This window comes from Hemitrygon akajei, chromosome 4 (genome assembly GCF_048418815.1).
Source record: "Hemitrygon akajei chromosome 4, sHemAka1.3, whole genome shotgun sequence".
In the NCBI taxonomy this organism is placed as follows: domain Eukaryota; kingdom Metazoa; phylum Chordata; class Chondrichthyes; order Myliobatiformes; family Dasyatidae; genus Hemitrygon; species Hemitrygon akajei.
Window position 1 is genome coordinate 73200256 of NC_133127.1, and position 21685 is coordinate 73221940.

Here is a 21685-nt window from a genome sequence, read left to right on the forward strand (position 1 = left end):
AGGGAGGTGGGGTCCTTGATGATGGATGCTGCTTTCCTGTGACAGCACTCTTGTAGATGTGCTCAATGGTGCAGAGGACTTTATCTGTGATTGACTGGGCTGCGTCCATTACTTTTTCCAAGCTTTTCCATCTAAGAACTTTCTGGCTGAATTAGATTAAAATACCAGTATCTTTTGCAATACAATGACATTGTTATTGATACCTAACTGGAAAATGTGTATCCATGGGTTAGGAGTGGTAATATTCTTTTAATCTGATATAGCTTCATTGATTCTGAATGCTTATTTAGAATTTGTCTTGCAAAGAAATTCTCATCTGATCATCAAAATCGTGTATTTGAAGGTATTTTTAAAAATGATCAAAACAATCGTTATACACTGCACTTTCATACTTTTATGCTGAACAGGAGATCACTGATTGTAAAAGTCCAGACTGTTTAGAAGATTCGCTGTTCCACTTATCTCTGGCCCAACAGTGGGCAGGTTTTCTGCCAAACCTACATTCAGAAAATGATGAAGCAATTTGCTAAAATGTCATTTTCAGTTCGGAAGTTTTGACTTCCAAGTGCACAAATACCAACTATTATAACAGGGAATTTAAAAAAGCACTAAGAATGGGGGCGGGAGCGAAAAGGAATCGGGGGGGGGGGGGGGAACAACAACGTACTGAGATACTAGGGTCAGGCACCGTTTCCATAATGCGTCTTTCTGGTCATTAACACAACTTGCCAGTAGTGCCAGCAAGTCTTTCGGGGCTTTAACTGGGTGAAATGCGGTAACAGTTCATTCTCCTGCTGGCCGGTGTGTAGTGAGCGGCAGGGCCATGCTGCTCCCGGGACTCCGTGCATGGGCGAGTGCCGCTGCCCCCTTCCGCCGCGTTGGGCGCGGGCTGCGGGGGCGCAGTCCGGGCGCACGGGGACCCGGAGCCCTTTTCTTCCCAAGTTACCGCTCCGGTTCGGTGCAAGCGTCTCTAGTGAACATCGGCAAGGTGGACCGCTTTGGAGCAGTCACCGTCCACCTGGCACCTAAACACTTCCCACCTCAACTGGACGAGCTCAAATTTCAAAAACTACTGCAGGGCAAGTAATATAAAATAATTGGTCTTCCTCTGAACAGTCCCCACGTAATATTAAGGGGCAACGTTTTAATTTAAGGGTGTAGAGCGTCACTTGTTATTTATTAAACCATGAAAGTGCCCCTTAATCGAATGTTGTTATTAAATGGAGGTTCAGTTTTGCTGCAAGGTGGCCAGCTTTGTTAAGGCTTCACTTTATGTAAGAGCTTTTGCAGTTTTTACATAATACATTGTACAGTGAGTTCCAGTTAATTGGTCCATTGGTTAATCAGGGCAGCCGTTTATTTGGGACAAATAAAGTTTTGTTCTTAAAGAACAAAAAAAAATAGCCGGGATTCCTTTAGTTTATTTGGGACACTGCTGCTTAATTGAGACGGGCGTCTGATGCCAAACAGTTTCCAACTAGTGTCAGTCCCGTGTACTTGTATAGCTGTTATGCACACATTGTGTTTAGAGTGAACAGTTGTTAAATAGCATTATTTGTGTGAGTTTCTGTTCTAAAAGCTTTTTCATGAATTTTGGCACTGATAGTTGGCAAAAAATAAGCAGCAAGACAATTTAGAATTGTTTTGCTCATTGTGGTTTCAAGCATTCTAGGCTTGGAGATGCCAGAAGTGGCCAGGAGTGAAATGAAACAATTTCACTACTTCAAGTCGGGAACTAAGAATTTTAAGGTATTGAAAATTATCTTAAATGTTAGAATAAAACTGAAGATTTGGGGATGTAATCATCATCAAAAGCACTGTATGAAAGCAGTCCATTATCTGCACTAGGCGTCTGTGCAAATTTTATTCATTGAGGGTCAATAGAAAGAACACAGCAGGGTGTTGGTTGTCCATTGCACCAATGCTGACACTGAAACCTGTTCGGGAGAGATTTTAAAGTACAGTAGGAGTGCCATTGTACAGCAACAGATCCACTCTCAACATCGGAATTTCGGGTCCAATGGTGCAAGTAGCTGGTTGCTGTGGATAACCGTGACTTTGCCTTATCATGCCCTTTGCTCTCCACAAAGCATTGCAGAATCACCTTCTTAGCCGTTGGATCCCACTGTTGATCTTACCCACCCTGTCTGCCAGAACTGACTGACTTCATGTGCGTGTCCTTATTTCACTGGGGTATGAGGCCTGCAGTTACCCTCGCCTGGTTTAGCCTGCATGGAGAAGTGGTGCACCGGGGTGTGATTGCTGTCACATGCAAACAGCTACTTGGAGCAACAGGTGAGAGTTGAGTGTCTGGTGAGGACCAAAGGTGAGTGAGCTGCCCCAGAATGGATACAACAGGCCCTTGCATCAGAGGTGCTACCCCTCTGGTCACCCCATACAAGGCAGCGTACACCAGATGAATTACTCTGATAACTATAAGGAACTAGTATACAGTTTTGTATTACTGTAGTAGCATTGGTAGTGTTATAATTTGTACAATGTTATTTAAATACATAATTTTTTGCTCAGTTAAACAGTAATTTGTCTTTTTTAATACCAACTTCAGGTAATTGGGACAGCCATTTAATTGGGCCAAAATATACTGGTCCTGATGTGTCCCAGTTAACTGGAATCCACTGCGTATCCTTTTTGGTAGATTTCAAATTCATTTCAGATTCCGAGTTTCAGTTTTTCCTTCAGTTGGCGGAAAAATTAAAGTGACTTTACTTTAGTGATACTCTGAAGCAATTTGCCATAATGCCATTTCCCACAGGGTATAGTTTAGGAGTCTGATTTCTATGGGTACACATACCAAACGTTATAACAAGGGAATTCAAAGGAAACAGATTAAGAGAGAAGAGCAAAAAAGAAATGGGGGGGGGGGGGGGGAGGTAGAATCCAGTTATTCTGCAGAATTATTTTATTAGTCCTTGAAAACCTGGGAACTATTTGTCCAGAGTAACATACAAAATCAGGAGGAACTCAGCAGTATCTATGGAGAGGAATATGTGGTTGATGTTTTGGGACGGCCCTCCCCTCTCCATTGACCTGAGTTCCTCTGGATTTCCAGCATGTGCAGAATCTCTTGTGTTCACACAGTTGCTTTGCTTAGTTCAGAGGTCATGTGTTTTCGAATGCTTTACAAAAGGACACCCTTGGCAGATGTTTAAAAAAATAAATCGGGAACATTAATTATAGTTATTCCCCTTTTGAGTTCCAAGGTTTGGAGTCACGGCGGGCCTACAGATCTGCTGATTAACAGAATTCTTTGCAACATATATTTCCAAACATTACTGAATTTGACAATTTGCACCATCAGTTTCAGTGGAACACCAGGCAACTTGGAGAAACCTTTATTGTCCTTGGCAAGGAAGTGCTATTTGCAAAGAATCAGAATTCATTGTATATCTCAGCATATGCCATTAATTTATCACTTTAACAACTTGACGCTGCAACAATTACTGTTGTTATTTTCTAGCTGTTGCTTTGGAATAGACAGTAATGAACATGTTGGCAGTGTAATTTGCAAACTATAGTTAAAACAATTGAATGAATTATCATCATTATGAGAGGAACAGCTAAAAGATTGCTACATACCTGTTTCTCATACACAGGAGCATTCTTGTATTATGGTGGCAGCTAGACTGGATCTGTTGATTCACAGACATCTCCAACTGAAGAGGAAGTTGAGTAATCACCAGATTCAGAAAAAGTCTTCAAAGTTTAGGTCATTTTCCATGTCCAACATCTTAAATGTTGTTAATAAAAAAAACACCATATCTACCTTTAGCTTTTTATTTAAATAAAATAAGTTTTTACAAATTTCATTTACCAAACTTAAAGTACAGTTTGCATACAAACCGTAACTATTAGAGTGCAAATATATCTATGACTTGAAACCCCAACAGAAATGTTGCATGAAGTAAGTAGATGAACTAATGCATCATAATAAATGGTAGATGGGGATGGATAAGATGAGGTTGTTTTAAGACCATGAGATATAGGAGCAAAATAGACCATTTGGTCCATTGACTATGCTCTGCCATTCAATCATGGCTGATCCTTTCCCCCCCCCCCCCCCCCCCCCTTAACCTTATTCCCCAGCCTTCTCCTAACCTATCAATCTCTGCTTTAAATGCACACAACTACCTGGTCTCCACAGTTGCTTGGTGTAACAAATTGCCCAAATTCACCAGCCTCCGGCTAAAGAAATTTCTCTACATCTCTTTAAAATGGTCGCCCCTCCATCCTGAAACTGTGCCCTCTTGTTCTAGCTGTGCCTTTCTTGTTCACCAGGGGGAACATCCTTTCTACATCTACTCTGTCTAGGCCTTTCAATTTTCAAAAGGTTTCAATGAGGTCCCACCTCATCATTCTATATTCCAGCAAGTACAAATCCAGAGCCATCAAACATTTCTTGTATGATAACCCTTTCATTTCCAGAATCATCCTTGTGAACCACTGCTGGACCTTCTCCAATACCAGCACATATTTTCTTGTATGAGGAGCCCAAAACTGTTCACCATATTCAAGGTGAGGCCTCACCAATGCCTTGTACAACCTCAGCATCACATCCCTGCTCTTGTATTCAAGACCTCTTGAAATGAATGCTCACATTGCATTTGTCTTCCTCACCATTGACTCAGCCTGCAAGTTAACCTTTAGGGTGTTCTGCACAAAGACCCCCAAGTCCCTTTGCATCTCAGATTTTTAGATTTTCCTCCCAGTTTAGAAAATAGTCTGCACATTTATTTCTACTACCAAAGTGCATGACCATGCATTTTCCAACATTGTATTACATTTGCCACTTTCTTGCCCATTCTCTTAATCTGTCTAAATCCTGCATCCTGCCCGTTTCCTCACCACTACCTTCCCCGCCACCAATCTTCATATCATCTGCAAACTTGGCAACAAAGCCATCTATTCCATCATCTAAATAATGATACACAGCATAAAAAGAAGTGGTCCCAACACCGACCCCTCTGGAACACCACTAGTCACTGTCAGCCAGCCAAACAAGGATCCTTTTATTTCCTCTCACTGCCTCCTACCAATCAGCCAATGTTCTAACCATGTTAATAATTTTCCTGTAATACCATGGGCTCTTAACTTGGTAGCAGCCTCATGTGACACCTTGTCAAAGGCCTTCTGAAAGTCCAAATATACTACATCCACTACATCCCCTTTATCTGTTTTACTTGTAATCTCCTCAAAATTCCAACAGGTTCATCAGGCAAGATTTTCCCTTTAAGGAAACCATGCTGACTTTGTCCTTTTTTGTTCTGTATCTCCAAGACATCATCCTTAACAAATGACTCCAACATCTTCCCAACTACTGAGGTCGGGCTAACTGGTCTATAATTTCCTTTCTGCTGCTTTCCTGTTTTCTTAAAGAGTGGAGTGACATTTGCAATCTTCCAGTCCTCTGGCATCGTGACAGAGTCCAATGATTTTTTTTTGATGTCTCCCCAATCTCTAACACTACCTCTTTCAGAACCCTAGGATGCAGTTCATCTGGTCCGGGTGACTTTTGTCGCCTTAGGTCTTTCAGCTTTTTGAGCACCTTCTCCCTGGTAATAGTAACCACACCCATTTCTCTTCCTTCACATACTACATCAGGCATACAGCTAGTGTCATCCACAGTGAAGACTGATGCAAAATACTCATTTAGTTCATCAGCCATCTCCTTGTCCCATGTTATTATTTTCCTGGCCTCACTTTCTAGCGGTCTACTCTCATCTCTTTTATTTTTTTTACAAACTTGAAAAAGCTTTTACTATCCACTTTGATATTGTTTGCTAGCTTGCTTTCATATTGTTATGAACCCCATAACTGGGTCACTTACCAGCAAAGATAGAGAGGTCCGCTGAAGTCTGATGGTACTATTTTTAAACGTTTTTATTTATAAAGGGGCACAAAAGTAAGGTTAATACAAACATTCAGATAATATACATCGTCAATATGCAATCTAAAGCACGGGTATAGTAATAATCAACATTAAGAAGTAGCTCTATCATTTGTCTAGGGGTAAAACTATTCTCCGATGGAAATATCAAAGTCTCTGAAGTTCATGTAGGCTTTTAGCCTTTCGGAGACCGCTGGGGCTCACGTGTTGGAGAGAGAAAATAAACTTGCCAGCCTGTTGGACTCAAATCGTGGAATCGGGAACGTGAGTTCCCCGTTGTCAGTTCGGAATCCTTTTCGGGGTTATCAGCCACTCGATTCCCTAGCTAGGGCAACCGAATCACACGTGGCTCCCGAACAGCTTCCCGTCCTTACGGGAGCGATGAGCGATGGTGTCTCCGTCTGGTGCATCGCTGCTTACTGCCTCCTGCTGTCCCCTTTTATCGTGACCTGCCGATTTGTAGATGTCACTCAAGGTAGGGTGATACAATCCCCACCCCACAGTGCCCGAGGGTGTCCATGTCCCTGATAGCTGGCACGTAGTATAGAGTTGCAATTCACACAGGTGTCTCTAAGAACAATGGTCAAATCCGTTGCATTGTCTCTCATTTCTTGGGTCCAAGACCCGAATTAATAGCGATCTTGCGATTCTCCGGAAGGAGGGGGCTGGTCCCGCACCCTTCAGAGCTGTGGTACATTCATAACAATATTTCATCTTTTCCCTTCTGATAATTCTTTATGTTGCTCTCTGTAGGTTTTTTAAAATTTCCCAATCCTCTATCTTAGGGCTAATTTTTGTTTTGTTGTATGCACTCTTATTTGTTGCCCAGCTGATCACAATGTTTTCAAAGTGGTTTAACTATAGAGCCCTAGACTATTACTGCATAGAAACAAGCCCTTCGGCCCATCTAGTTCATGCCAAAATGTGACTCTGCCTAGTCCAATTGACCAGTACCTGGACCGTAAGCCCTCAATACCCTTTCTATTCATGTACTTATCCAACCTTTTTAATGTTGTGATTGATCCTGTATCCACCATTTCTGCTGGCAGCTTGTTCCAGACTCACACCATCAAGTTCAATTTTAATTGTCATTCAACCAATATGAATGCCCAGGAATACAGCCAAACAAAACAGCATTATTCTGGGGCCAAGATGCAAAACACTGTACCAACAGTCATCACAGCAAAAAGGCACATATAAGCTCACAGTAAAATACAGTCACAGAAAAATGTAGTCCAAGTTCCTGGGTCCATGAATGCTGCAGCAGTCTGTAGTTGAGCACAGCCAAGCTTGTCTTCTGCTGAGCAAACAGTAGGCAGCCACACTGCCTCCGCCACTCCAGTGGAGCACCCGGCTCTGATGCCTCCCTCTGGGCGACTGCAAACAGGAGACACCTCAGCTTGAGGCCTGGTCCTTGCTATGACCAAGGCCACACAACCCCCCCACAGTTCACCAATAAACCAATGACTTGCACTTACAGCATTCCACATTAACAATGTTCAGCAGCATCTTGGGATTACAAGAAAAGTGACTAAAATGTGCATTCACTGTTAGGCTGCACACCTCCTTTGTGCACCGATGTTTCTCTAGCATAGGCAGCATTACTGTCTACACCACGTCCAACTCCTTCAGTTTCTCCACCAACGACAGGGTAGATCCACCGTTCTTAATGTCCAGCAGGGTCTTATGATTGTAAAAAAAAATACGTTTATCATCCGAGTGAAGAAGTTTCCACTCAGGTTCCCCTTAATTATTTCATCTTTCATCTTTAATCTATGACCTGTATTTGTAGTCTCACCCACCCTCAATGGAATAAGCCTGTTGCATTTATCCCATCTTTAGCCCTCATAATTTTGTATATCCATAACAATTTTCTCCTCATTCTCCTATGCTACAAGGAGTAAAGTCCTAACCTATTCCTGTTTTCTTTATATCTCAGGTCCCCAAGTGCTAGCAAAATCCTCATAAATTTTCTTCATACTCTTTCAATCTTATAACTTTTCTATATGTAGGAGCCTAGAGCTGCATAGAACACTCCAAATTTAGATTTACCAACATCTTTCTCAACTTAAACATAACTTCCCAATTCCTGTACTCAATACACCCAACATATTGATATAGTCACGAAAAAGGCATGCCAGCAGCCATATTTCATTAGGAGTTTGAGGGAATTTGGTATGTCACCAAAGACTAACGATTTTCCTCAGATGGACCAGAGAGAGACTTCTGACAGGTTGTATCACTGCTTGGTACAATGCACAGGATCGGAGAAGCTGCAGAGGGCTGTAGACTCAGCCAGCTCCATCACAGGCACGAGCCTCCCTACCATTGAAGTATATAAAAGACAAACTGTTGTTTAACTGAGGAACGATTAATGTATTTAAATAAAATCAAGAACAAATTAGAACACTACCAATACCTCTACAGTACTATTATCATTGATTAGTTTCTAATAGCCATCGACCGTGGATTTCATCTGCCGTGTTCTTTTGATTGGCTGTAAATGAACACAAACAGCACAGATACCCAGTGCAGGTAGTGGACTGCCTTCATACAATGCTTTATGATTGCAAACTGCAAATCTTCATTTTCATTGTAACATTCAAAGTGATTGTTGATACCTTCATTATACCTAAATGTTGAAGAAGTGAAATAGTTTCGTTTTCACTGCTGGCTATTTCTGGCATCTTCAAGCCTGAATATTGTAACGGCAGTGAGCAAAATGGTTCCAAATTGTCTTACTGTTTATTTCTCACCAACTATCAGTGTCAAAAATCACACACAAAATGCTGGTGGAACACAGCAGGCCAGGCAGCATCTATGAGGAGAAGCACTGTCAAAAATCACTTTTTTGAACACAAACATGCAACTGACACTATTTTTAAAAAACTGATTGCACTAAGCATGGTGTAGTGTCTAATAGCCAAGCAAGTACTTATGACTGATGCTAGTTAGTTAGTTGGCAATAGTGACCTAAATAAAGAAATGGAATCTTTTTTTAAATTTAGTTTTTGTTCTTTCAGTGTTGTTCCAAATAAATGGCCGCCCCAATCAACCAATGGCTCAATTAACTAGAATACACTGTATTTGCAGTAGAAGTACATCTTAATAGATAAGACCAACATTGAATATTTAAGCCTCTTTATTGGGAAACCAGTTACCTAAAACATTCTATGTTTACTATTTTATTTTGAGTGGTGTCCCTCAAATATCGATTGATAAGTACGACCATGATAATGCGTTGTGGCAAAATAGCCAATCTGGAGCCTTTGATTTATTTATCTCATCCTGGAGGTTTCGAGGTAGTCCAATTAACTTTTGCCACTGATCTATTATATTCCCCTGTATTACAAGAGTGTTAAACTCAGGGTGTCCCATTCCTGATGGATTGTTTCAATACCTTGAACAACCAATACTAGCAATGAATGTCACATATAGCACAGTATCTTTACAGAAGTGCTTTGTCAATATCCAAAACACATTACACATTTCTTAAGTGGCCTCCCACCTAAGAAAACCAGTAATAAACAAGTGGTGTTTATCTGGGTAGCTGATTTTGTATTTCAGGACCAATTACTGTTTGTAGTTTACATTCAAAAACAATTTGAAGCTGCTTCCTATTTCTATTATAGCCACTTCTCCCTAATTCTGTGTAGATTCAGCAGAATGGTATCAAGAGTGGAAAGCAATGATTGTGTAGACAGATTTCAGATAATTCATCTGGGTAGAGTAAATTAAGGAAATTCTCTCACATTTCTATGAAATCATGGAAGGTCTGTTAGCCCTGGAAGGATATAGTGGTCTTGGAGGGAATATGGCTTTGATAGTTCAGAATAATATCTGGAAACCTAAAAACAAATTAAACTAAATAACCAGGTACCCTAAGATGGCACCAGAGTGTGCCATCTCTATTCAAGATGGCTTTTATTGTCATGGGCAACGGACAGGTTAAATGGAGAGAAACATTTTTTACATTGGGGTTATCCTGACTTGGAGCTGCATGGTCTAAAAATTAAAAATGTTAAATGCTTGGATTTGTATTTTGCAAAGAACATGTAAAACAAGATCAGTTGTTAGCATCAACTTGACATTATCATACTCACTGTCTAGGTGTCTGGCAGAATTTGGGAGGAGCTGCTGGGAATGTGGGAATAAAATGGAATTACTGTGAATGGGTACTTGATGACCCGCACAGATTCATTGGACTAAAGGACCTAATTCTGCGCTATCAGGGCTGCTGTGAGAGGATCAACCCTGGCTCAATAACAGGTTTATTCCATGAGTAGCACCAATTGTCAATAGAAGAGAGATGCCAAGTAGGAAAAGCTGCAACAGAGCTCTACAAGTGAGCGCATAACACATCTGCAGTTAGCAAGCGTTAATCAATCACATAAGGAAACAGAACAGTACTCCACAGTATGATGATATGTTATTAAAGGTAGTGTATGATTTGGGATGGGGAGAGGATCTAGTGATGAGCACTAGATGGGCACTAGTGGGCACTAGTGATGAGCATCAAAGACCAAAAACTTTCTTCAGACAAAGTGCTGAATCATTGATCCATCTCACCATCCTGTTGAGGCATCTTACAGAAGCTGGTCCTCAATCAATTGGATTCACTTCACGTTCTCACCAGAAACATCTGGCTGACTTGGTCAAGGTTTACACTCCAGGAAGATCTCTACCTTAGTCAAGCAAGACCAATAAAACTACAGCACTGATACTGCTACCTTGACCAGCCAGGTGTGCTGTCTTCAACTTCAATCCAGCCCAACAGTTCATGCAATATGTTTTTTACAGTCTAACCAGCTGATAATAACCTGCTCACTGATAATCACTGTGTTTTGACACAACCACTTAGCTCAAAGTCCTCATTAGTGTCCTTGATCAAAGAGTGTGTTCCAGAATTGAATAGAGAGTGTTTTCCCTTATCATCAAGGCAGAACTTTATCAACTTAAACTTCTATCAGTGTTACGAAGGATGAACAGCTGTGATGGGCAGAAGGGTGCAAGGTTGCCCATGTCCTCCTCCCCTGGGAGAATTACAAACCGTTACTGTTGCCAGGCTGCTAATGAGAGAGAAAGAGATGGAACAAAACATACTGGGACTGGAACATTTGCTTCAGACAAGGGCGAGATAACACGGGGGGAGAGAGACCATATTATGACTCCTGTAAGACTTACGGCTCCGGAGAGGGCTGTTTACTTGGTACTATTCTGTTCATTAAAATTCCTCAGTGGACAACCGGAGTGGGCTGGTTTGATGGGCTAAGCCATTCAAAACTGATTGACACCTGAGACCCCGTGAGTAGGGATAAAAGTGAGGTCTGGGGAGACACCCCTCAGACGCACCAAGAGATACACTAGTGAGCACTATTTAAGTGTTGGAACCCACGAGAAAAGTGTGGGGCATCTGAGACCGAACGAAGGATCGGTCAATTTTAACTCTCAGTGTTTATAGCGAGGCCGGTGGGGCCTTGTGTGTGTGTGTCCACCCTTGCCTGGGTGACGAGTCCACCACAGAAGAACAGTCTAGCTAAAGGACAGAGGGGTCATACCTGAATGGCCACAACAACACATCGCCGGATCAAGAACATAAAGGAAGGTTTTACTGGCTGTCACTGTTTGATCGCTCTCTCTCTCTCTCTCTCCAACAATTACAACACATCGACCAACAACTACCTCAGCCTGTATGAACTGAACTGAACTTTATACTTTCCCATGATACTTCATTATCCCCTAGACAACGATAGAGCTTGTTTATTATTGATTATTATTATACCCACACTTTTAGGTTTAGTATTGCTAACGTGTATTATCTGTATATTTGCATTGTTGATATTGATTTGTATATTTTACTAATAAACACTGTTTCAAAAATAGTACCAGACTCCAACGGATACTTCTATCTTTGCTGGTCAGCCACCCAAGTTTCAGCTTCCTCAGAAATTAAGCAGCCCATTATGGAATTCAGTGAAACCTAGACAACATCCAAGCATGGTCTGAAAACTGGCATGTAACATTCATGCCACAGTCTAGAACTCTTCAACAGAACAGTCTAACTACTTGCTCCTTGGTCTCAATGCTCTTCCCGTTGGTAATACATGCACCATCAACATCCTGTAGTGAGATGGCTATGGTAACTTGGCTGTTGCCGCAAATTTAACTGGAGCAAGTGCTTAAGTAGTGAAACTCCAAAAGCAGATCACAGCAGTCAACTCCCTCACTGACTCTCAAAAATCTTGCCAGCATCTACAAGTTACAAGTCAAGAATGTCTAGAATAATGTCTGGAAAGTCTTAAGTGTGCTGGAATAATCTTCATCTTCCAGTATTGAAAAGACAGCCAGAATATTATCGAACATTTTTGGATTAAACTCCTTGATGATGGATGAGACCTATTTTTGCTCAATGCTACACTAAGTGGATGCTAGACATGCCAGACTGAGAATTCTGACTTTACAGTTGAAATCTTTAATTAGTTCTTACATTCAGTATCAGGAATGCAACATGCGTCAGAATAAGAAATATATTCACTATGCTTTCTTACACTGATTGAAGTCTTTAACTCTGTTTAAGAGTCACTCTACAGCAATGTTCAGTCTCTTGCCTCCCAGCTTCTGATAACGATATATTTAATAGGACAACCTATAGAAAATATCTGCATTTATTTAAATCATCTAATAGACTACAGGCATTGTTGAAAAAGTTTTTTTTTAATTAATTGCCCTTGCAGTGAATAGCAGTTAAGACTCAATCATTTTGCAGTGGGTCTGGAGTCACACATATACAGGGAGAAGATAGCAGATTTCCTTTCCTGAATCAGATAGGCTTTTGTAACAATCCAATAATTTCATGGTCCCTGGTACTGTTACTGACTTATAATTCCAGATTTGTTCAAGTAGCTGAATGTTAAGCTCCCAGCAGCTTAGTAGGCATTAAGCAGTGTGGATCTTTAGAACACCATTATGTGCCTCTGTATTGTTAACCGAGTAGTATAACAAGAGAATACTTCAGATGCTGGAAACCTAAGCTAGAAACTGAAAATTTTGGAAATAGCAGATCAGGCAGCATCTATCAGGAGAGAAACAAAGCTAATGTTTTGGGTCAATGATGGTAGTCATAATATACAACAGTTTAATGAAATGCCATTAAATGGGATGGAACGCATTTTATTTGCAGATGCTATTATACGTTGGAAAGCCGAAGGCAAGGTGGCAGTTTGGTTGGAGGTTCCTATTCTCCAGAGCCGTTTTATATCTGCTGCAGCTCATCAAGGTTTCACCTTTCACCATGCAGAAAAGGACCATTCTACGCTGGCACTTTGGTTAGCCACGGGGGAAAGCAAACTTCCTCCTTATGCAACACATCAAGTAGGAGTGGCTGGTGAGTAAAGACTTTCAGTCCTCATTAGTAGTTTTGTTTTACCAGTACGTTAAATATACTTCTCACACTTAGGAAGTGACGTTGTTCAAGAGTGGAACAGTGCAATCATCCAGCAGAAACTTTACTATGTGGTGCAAAATCTGTCTCAAGAGTAATTCTAGGACTTGTATTCCACTTCTTCCACCGAAGCTGGGTGGGACTACAACCAGAGGTCATGGATTAAGGGTGAAAGGTGAAAAGATTAAGGGGAACATGAGGGGAAACTTCTTCACTCAGGGTTGTGAGAGTGTAGAACGAGCTTCCAGCACAAGTGGGGCATGTGAGCTCCATTTCAACACTTGGGAGAAGTTTGGATAGGTACATGAATGGTAGGGGTATAGAGGGCTATGGTCCCGGTGCAGGTCGACGGGAGTAGGCAGTTTAAATGGTTTGGCGTGGACTAGATGGGCTGTACTTTTTTAATGACTGACTGCACGTAAATCAGTTGAATTATGTTAAGCACTATGAGCAAGTGCCTTCTGTTATTATTTATAACTCTGCCTTTCTTCAGCTTAAACTTCACATTCCTGCTTATATTCTTATAGTTTAAATTGAATTATTTTTTAAGATTTACCTTCTTTCAAGATTGAGCAGCCCTAGTTCTTACACTTTAATTTAAATTTACCCAAGTGGTAAATTTCTGCAGTTTCCGCTTTTATATATTCTGTGCAAAACTTCAGAGCCTTCCTTGGTTTGGTAACCAAAACGGGACAGTTCTCTGTCATTGCATCCAAGAGAACTGATGGCAGAGTTCACATGGTCACCCCTGAAGGATATTTATACCTGATTTTCTCCAGAGCATATATATCACCAGCTTGGCAAAGCCACTGAGGGAGCAGTGCATGTACAATTCTTTTGATTTAAGACACTGAAGGAATGCAAGTTAGTGATTAATTAGGGGTTTGGGCTTGATTGGATGTATCAAAATATTTGGCACGTTGATTTGCTTGGCTCTGGCTTTTGTCCTCTTTGACTGGGAGAGACACAACAACAGACAGTAAGTACTTAAAAAAAAGCAGACTGAGAAGAAATTTGCAATGAATATAAAAATCACAGAAAAGACATTTGTTAATACACAGGGGAAGGCAGTGATTAGGAGCAAAAATATGAGTCCCTTATAAAAAGATTAATGGGTGACATTAAAACACTGCAACCACAAAATTCAGGCTATAATGAAATGAATGGCAATCAATCTCTCAACCCTATTAAGCTTAATTCCGTTCTGCAATGTACATCCTTGAAATCTGATGCACCTTCTATTATGTGTAACAAGAAAGGGCAAGAAAATTTAAATATTTTCAAATTAGGATACTTTCATTCTATTTCTACATAGTAATATTTGTTAATTAGTACTGTCTCAGAATTCTAATAGATGGCAATGCACTGCCTGTTACTCAGCAGCTAGGGCTGAACTCAGGAAGTGGGTCTTAGGCCCATCTAGGCTTCGGCTGTGATGGAGAAACAAGGTACGTGGAGATGGAACTCAGGTGCTGAGAGAAAGGCATGTTCAGATTGAAGCCAGTGCCATCTGGCGAGATAATTCTTGTGGAATATGGTGAATGGTGATGAAGTAGTGTGTAGTTCAAATCTGACAGTAGATGGCAGCATTTGAGGTAATTCCACTATTCTGCTGTTTATGTGGAACATGTTTGAACATGTTTTTCCAATGTTTGGCACAATGAAATAAAACAATTTGGATTGTTTTCCAGTGAAGTGTGCCGAACTGCTTTTTGAATGTGCAATTTAATTTGGGAAAATTTTCAATTTTATTTTTCAGAGTCTTGTTATTTATTGTATTTGGCAAACTCGGCTGCTTTTGATTATTATATAGAACAATCAAGAAATACATCAAATTTCAACCTCTATAAACTGCAACTAAATCAATCAGGAATAGAAATACTTACAGACTAGATCAAGCCTGAATGTGGTTGTAGTTCACTTTTATATTTTGACGCACATTTTCATCTGCAGTTTACTTTTCTGACCGTTTTCATCATCATCATTCTGCTGACCAGCACAATCCACAAACAAATGGCTTATTCTGTTATCAATATGAACATTAAAAGCTGTGTACCATATTCCCAAAGAACATTTAATACTAATGTAAGTTCTGTATGGTTAATAATTGTTACTGGCACTGTTTTAAAGGTGGAAAATAAATTCCTGACGTGTTTTATTTCAGTTTTTCTGGAGTCACAGTAGCACAGAAGCAGACCCTTCATTCATGCCGACCATCAAGCAAACATATACTCTGGATTCTCCCCACATTCCTATCAATTGCCCACAGATTTTAACGCTCTACTCTTGAGCAATTTACAGTGGCAAAATAACCCACCAGCCTGCCCGTTGTTGGAATGTGGATAGAAACCAGACCACTCACAGAAACCAACATGGTCACAGGAAGAATGTGCATTGAACCTGGGTCATTAGAGCATTGTTAATTAAATTATATTGTCATTAGCTGACTGTGAGAATGATAAATCTTCTGATAGTTGTTTATTTAAAACTTTGCTACCTTATTCATCCCCTCGTAGAAGTTCATACTGTCATCTGCTCAACAGAGGGGCAGCCAGGAGCTCTGTGGTCAGACTGAAAGAGGATCAAATGATGAATCACCAAGTTGCACTCCTTCACATCCTTTGATTTGCGCAATTCAGGAAAACAGTTAATTATCGAGAGAATTATTTCATTTACAGGAAAAATATATAACAGTCCACATCCCCTCCATTAATGGAAAATTAAAAGTTAGTTACGATCTTATGTGGCTATGCAAACAAAGAATAATGAAATAAATATATCGGTTTTGGTTTATTTTATTAAAGAAAAAAACAAAAGTTCATAAATTTTCACCAGGAAGATTTTCATGGCTAACATGACCACCTAACATTTAGCTACTGTAAAGATTGCTCTACACAAGAAGAGAAGTGAGTAATGAAGATTTCTCCTTATTTATCCTTGCTTTTGTAAACAGGATGAGGTTTAACCTCAGAATATCTGCTCTGCTGCTGTCAAATGAAGAATAAGCTAAATACAATACTTAACAATTGAAAGAATGCATTAGTGTCCAAAATGGCTCTATCATTATAATAATGGATATGGAGCAATACATTGTTCAAATTTATCCCAAACTTATGCTATAACTTGGACAAAGCTCACTGAGAAACTCCAGTTTTCAGCTACTAAACATGGTCATGGGAAAACAGGAGCAAGAATATTTAACCTTTCAATCCTGTTCGGCCAGTTAGTATAATTGTTACTGACACTCTTTCTCAACACCTTTTTCCCACTCTCTCCCCATATACCATGATGTTTGTTACATCTAGAAGTCCACCTATTTCCTTATTATATACGTTCAGATTCCGATCAGTGTATTAGAGCAGTATGTTCACACAATACTTCGCAGTGCCAGCGACCCAGGTTCAATTCCCGCCAGTATCGTTTGTCGGTTCTCCCTGTGACTGTGTGGATGCTCTGGGTTCCTGCCACATTACAAACACGTATAGGTTAGGGGTAGTAAGTTGCTTGTGCCAGAAGCATGGGGACTCTTGCAGGCTTCCCTCAACACATGCTCAGACCATACAACACAATTCACTGTAAGTTTCAATGGTTCGATGTACGTCTGAGAAATAAAGCTAAACTTTAGTTTATTACATGAAGCTTGCAAAGTAAACAGTATGCATGTGTAATAATACAGTGAATTCTGGTTAATGAACCATCTGTTAATTGGAACAGCTGCTTATTTGGAACAACTCTTAAAGGACAAAAACTAATTAAGAAAATAACTGGGATTCCCTTTGCTTAATTGGGACATTATGTCGTTTAGTTGAGACAAGTGACTTGCTGAACAGTTTCTAACTGGCATCAGTCACATGTACTTGCATGGCTGTTAAGACACCACACTGCTTTGAGCGAACAGTTTTTAAATACCATCAGTTGTGTGTGTTTTTGTTCAAAAAACAGCGATTTTTTGTCACTATTAGTTGACGAGAAATAAGCAGTAAGACAATTCAGAAATGTTTTGCTCAATGCGGTTTCAAGCACTGGAGCTTGATGATCCACAAGTGAAACTGAAATGATTTCACTACAAGTTAAGAACTATGAAGAATTTCAAGGAGACGACAATCAGCTTGAATGTTACAATGAAAATGAAGTTAACAGAAACATAGAAAATACAGGCCCTTTGGCCCACAAAGCTGTGTCGTACATGTCCCTACCTTAGAACTACCTAGGCTTTACCATTAACCCTCTGTTTTTCTAAGCTTTATGTAGCCATCCAGAAGTCTCTTAAAAGACCCTATCGTTTCTGCCTACCACTGCCGCCAGCAGCCCATTCCGCGCACTCACCACTCTCTGCATAAAAATCTTACCCCTGACATCTCCTCTGTACCTACTTCTAAGCACCTTAAAACTATGCCCTCTCATGCTAGCCATTTCAGCCCTGGGGAAAAGCCTCTGACTATCCACACGATCAATGCCTCTCATTATCTTGTACATCTCTATCAGGTCACCTCTCATCCTCCATCGCTCCAAGTAGAAAAGGCCAAGTTCACTCAACCTGTTCTCATAAGGCATGCTTCCCAATCCAGGCAACATCCTTGTAAATCTCCTCTGCACCCTTTCTATGGTTTCCACGTCCTTCCTGTAGTGAGGCGACCAGAACTGAGCACAGTACTGCAAGTGGGGTCTGACCAGGGTCCTATATGGCTGCAACATTACCTCTCGGCTCTTAAACGATTGATGAAGGCAAATGCACCATATGCCTTCTTTACCACTGGAGGATGCAGTTGTTTACAGCATTGTATGAAGGCAGTCCATTATCTGCACTTGGTACCTGTCTTGAATTTGTTCACTTGCAGTGAAAAGAACATGACACAGATGAATTCATACATCAAGAAGTATTAGGAACTAACACACAATTTTATAGTACTGTAGTAGTATTGGTAGTTTTCTCATTTCTTCTATATTTCATTAAATACATAATTTGTTACTCTGTTTATCTTTTTTTATACCTTTTTAACTATTTTCATTGGAGTTAATTGGGGCAGCCACTTAATTGAGCCGAAATGTTCTGCTCCCAATGTGTTCCAATTAAATGGAACCCACTGTATGTTATGACTGTGAGACTAAGCACCGATCCAATGTGATATGTAACCTATACGACTGTAGTTGGCTGAATCAGATGTGGTAATGAATCAGCATTTCGGAGGGAGATTGAAGATCTGCCTGAGTGAACGGTGCCATAACAGCTCTCACTCGATGTCAGCAAGACCAAGGAGCTGATTATTGACTTTACGAGGAGGAAATCAGAGGTCCATGAGCTGGTGCTCATCAGGGGATCGGAGGGAGAGTGTCAGCAACTTTAAATTCCTTGACTTCATCATTTCAGAAGATCTGTCTTTGGTCCAGAATGTAAGTGCCATTTCAAAGAAAGCATGGCAGCACCTCTTTAGAGGCTTGCGAAGATTCGACATGTCATATAGAACTTCAGCATACCTCGATAGATGTGTGGTGGAGAGTATATTGACTGGTTGCATCACGGCCTGGAATGGAAACACCGATTCCCTTGAATGGAAAAGCTTTCAAAGAGTAGTGGATACGGCCCAGTCCATCACTGGTGAAAGCCCTCCCCACCAGTGAGCACATATACACGGACTACTGTCACAGGAAAGCAGCTTCCATGATCAATTACACCCGCCACCCAGGCCATGTCCTCTTCTGGCGGCTGCCATCAGGAAGAAGGTATAGGAGCCTCAGGACCAACACCACTGTTTCAGGAACAGATATTACCGCTCAACCATCAGGCTCTTGAACCAGAGGGGATAACATTACTCAGCTTCACTCGCCCCATTACAACTGTCACCACAACCTATGAACTCACTTTCAACGACCCTTCATCTCATGTTCTCAATATTTATTGCTTATTTATTTATTATCTTTGTTTTTTTATTTTCTTTCTTTTTGTATATGCACAGTTTGTTGTCTCTCTGCACGTTGGTTGTCTTTTCCGTCCTTTTAGCTGCAGTCTTTCATTGATTCTATCGTGCTTCTTGTATTTAATGTGATTGCCTGCAAGAAAAAGGAATCTCAGAGTTGTATATAGTGACATGAATGTAGTCTGATAATAAATTTACTTTGAACTTCGAAATACAGCGAATAGAGCAATGGGTGCAAAACAATAGAATGGTGCCAAGTACAGCAGAACAAAGTGAGGTAGTGCAAAAAAATACTAAAGTAACAACCATGGAAAAAGTAGAATTAAAGGTTCAAGAATACGGCAGCAGCACTGGGAAGGGGGAACACCATGGTATCGTAACAGTCAGCGCAGCGCTATTACAGCTCAGAGCATTCCAGAGTTCAGAGTTCAATTCTTGCGCCATCTGTAAGGAGCTTGCATTTTCTCCCCGTGGCTAGTGTTAGTTGGTGGGTTGCTGGGTGGTGCAGTTCGTTAGGTTGGAAGGGCCTCTTCCACACTGTGTATGGATAGATACATACATAAAGAGATAAATAAAGAAATAAGAGGTGATTGGTTCAGAAATCTGATGGCAATAGGGAAAAAGCTGTTCTTGAGTCTGGTAGTCTGAGCTTTCAATCTGCCGCGTCTTTCCTAGAAAGTAGAAGAGAGAAAAGGGAGTGAGGAATCATGGAAAATAATGTCAGCCTTTCTGATGCAATGCACAGTACAGATGGGCTGATGGAAGGAATTGATGAGTGTTTACCAATCTCTGCATGTTCTGACAGTCTAGAGCACAGCAGTTGCCATACCAGACTGCGATACAACCCATTAGGATACCTCGTATGATGCATAGCTGAAGTTTGAGAAAATCCATGTAGACAAGACCATTGTCCTCGGATGCCTAAGGAAGTACAGATATTGAAGTGCTTTTACAATCGCTGCATCAGTGTTGAGGGATCTGGAGAGTTTGCGGGTGATATAAATTGAAGTTGTCTACCATCTCTACAGCAGTTCTGTTGTTGAGAACAGGGTTGTATTCCAACCCCCCCCCCCCCCCCCACCACCACCATTGGCCCTCTTCTTTCAGTCAATAGCCAGCTCTTTTATCGTGCCGACGTGAACAGGTGGGTTGTCACTCTGACACCATGACACAAGGTCAACAGTTTCTTTCCTGTACTCCATTGAATCATTATTTTGATCCGGCCTACAACAGTGATGTCATCTGCAAACTTGAAGATTGGCTTGGCGCTGTTATTGACCACCCAGCCACGAATATATATGGCGGGGTGGGGCAGGGGACTAGCATGCAACCTTAGGAAGCACCAGTGTTAAAGGTCAGGATGTATGCAATGTTTTCAACAATTTTAAATGACTGAGGTCTGCCAGCCAGAAAGTTTAGAAGCCATTTACAGATGGGGGCCTCAAGGCCAAGGTCCATGAGTTCAGGATAAGATCGTTGGGTGTTATGGTACTGAAGGCGAAAATGTAATCAAAGAATTGGTGGGTATCTGGAATAAGTTGCCAGGGGTAGTAGTGGCATTTTGGATCTGTGAATGAATATTCAGGGAGTGGAAAGATATAGATTATGTGTGGGCAGAAGTGATTTATTTTAATTTGGCATTGTGTTTGGCACAGACATTGTGGGCCAAAGGGGTCTGTTTTTGTATTGTACTGAGCAATGCTCTATGCTCTAATAACATCCTGACCGATGTATTCTGCAAGTCAAAGTGATTCAGAGCTGAATTTATTGCAAGGGAAATGGCATTCTTCATAGACCTGTCTTTCCTGTAGTTACTTGGCCTTTAGAACCATATTTAATAGAGAACTCCAAAGATTCACCTCCCTTGGAGTGATGAAATTTCCCTCATCTCAGTCCTAACTATTTTACCCAATATATTGTGAACCTTCATTATAGACCCCTCTGTTGGAGGCAACAACCTCCTGCAGCCAGTCTATCTAGCTCAGAATATTTTCATGTTTCAAGGAGCTCCCCTGTCATTTTCTAAACTGCAGTGAATACAGACTACAGCGTACAGTGAGGACTGCCGAGCGCATCATTGGAGCCTCCCTGCCCTCTATTGTGGACCTGTACTCTTCCAGGTTGAAGAAGAGGGCGGGGAACATCATAAACGACTCCTCCCATCCTGCGCATGGACTGTTTGATCTGCTTCCGTCTGGTAGGCGCTTCAGATCCCTCCAGACTAAGACTAATAGGCACTGGAGAAGTTTTTTCCCTACTGCAGTCACTTTGCTGAACAGTTAACTGCCGGTTAACTGTCGGCTAACTATTACTTGGATTGCACTACCTGTATGTATAATCTATATTTTCATTTATATTTATCATTATTATTATTATTATGAGCAGAGAGACAACATCTGCTGGAAGTAAATTCCTTGTATGTGC

The 21685-nt window shown here is 40.9% G+C and overlaps 1 protein-coding gene across 1 annotated transcript in view; it reads left to right on the top strand.

The window, feature by feature from the left end:
* Positions 1 to 762: 762 nt before the first annotated feature.
* Positions 763 to 21685, top strand: part of nudt6 (nudix (nucleoside diphosphate linked moiety X)-type motif 6) — a 106662-nt gene continuing 85739 nt past the window's right edge. The window contains exons 1-2 of the mRNA XM_073042832.1: positions 763 to 1079; positions 13086 to 13289. Coding sequence (XP_072898933.1) covers positions 824 to 1079; positions 13086 to 13289 — 460 coding nt within the window. The 5' untranslated portion in view covers positions 763 to 823. The remainder of the gene's footprint in view (positions 1080 to 13085; positions 13290 to 21685) is intronic.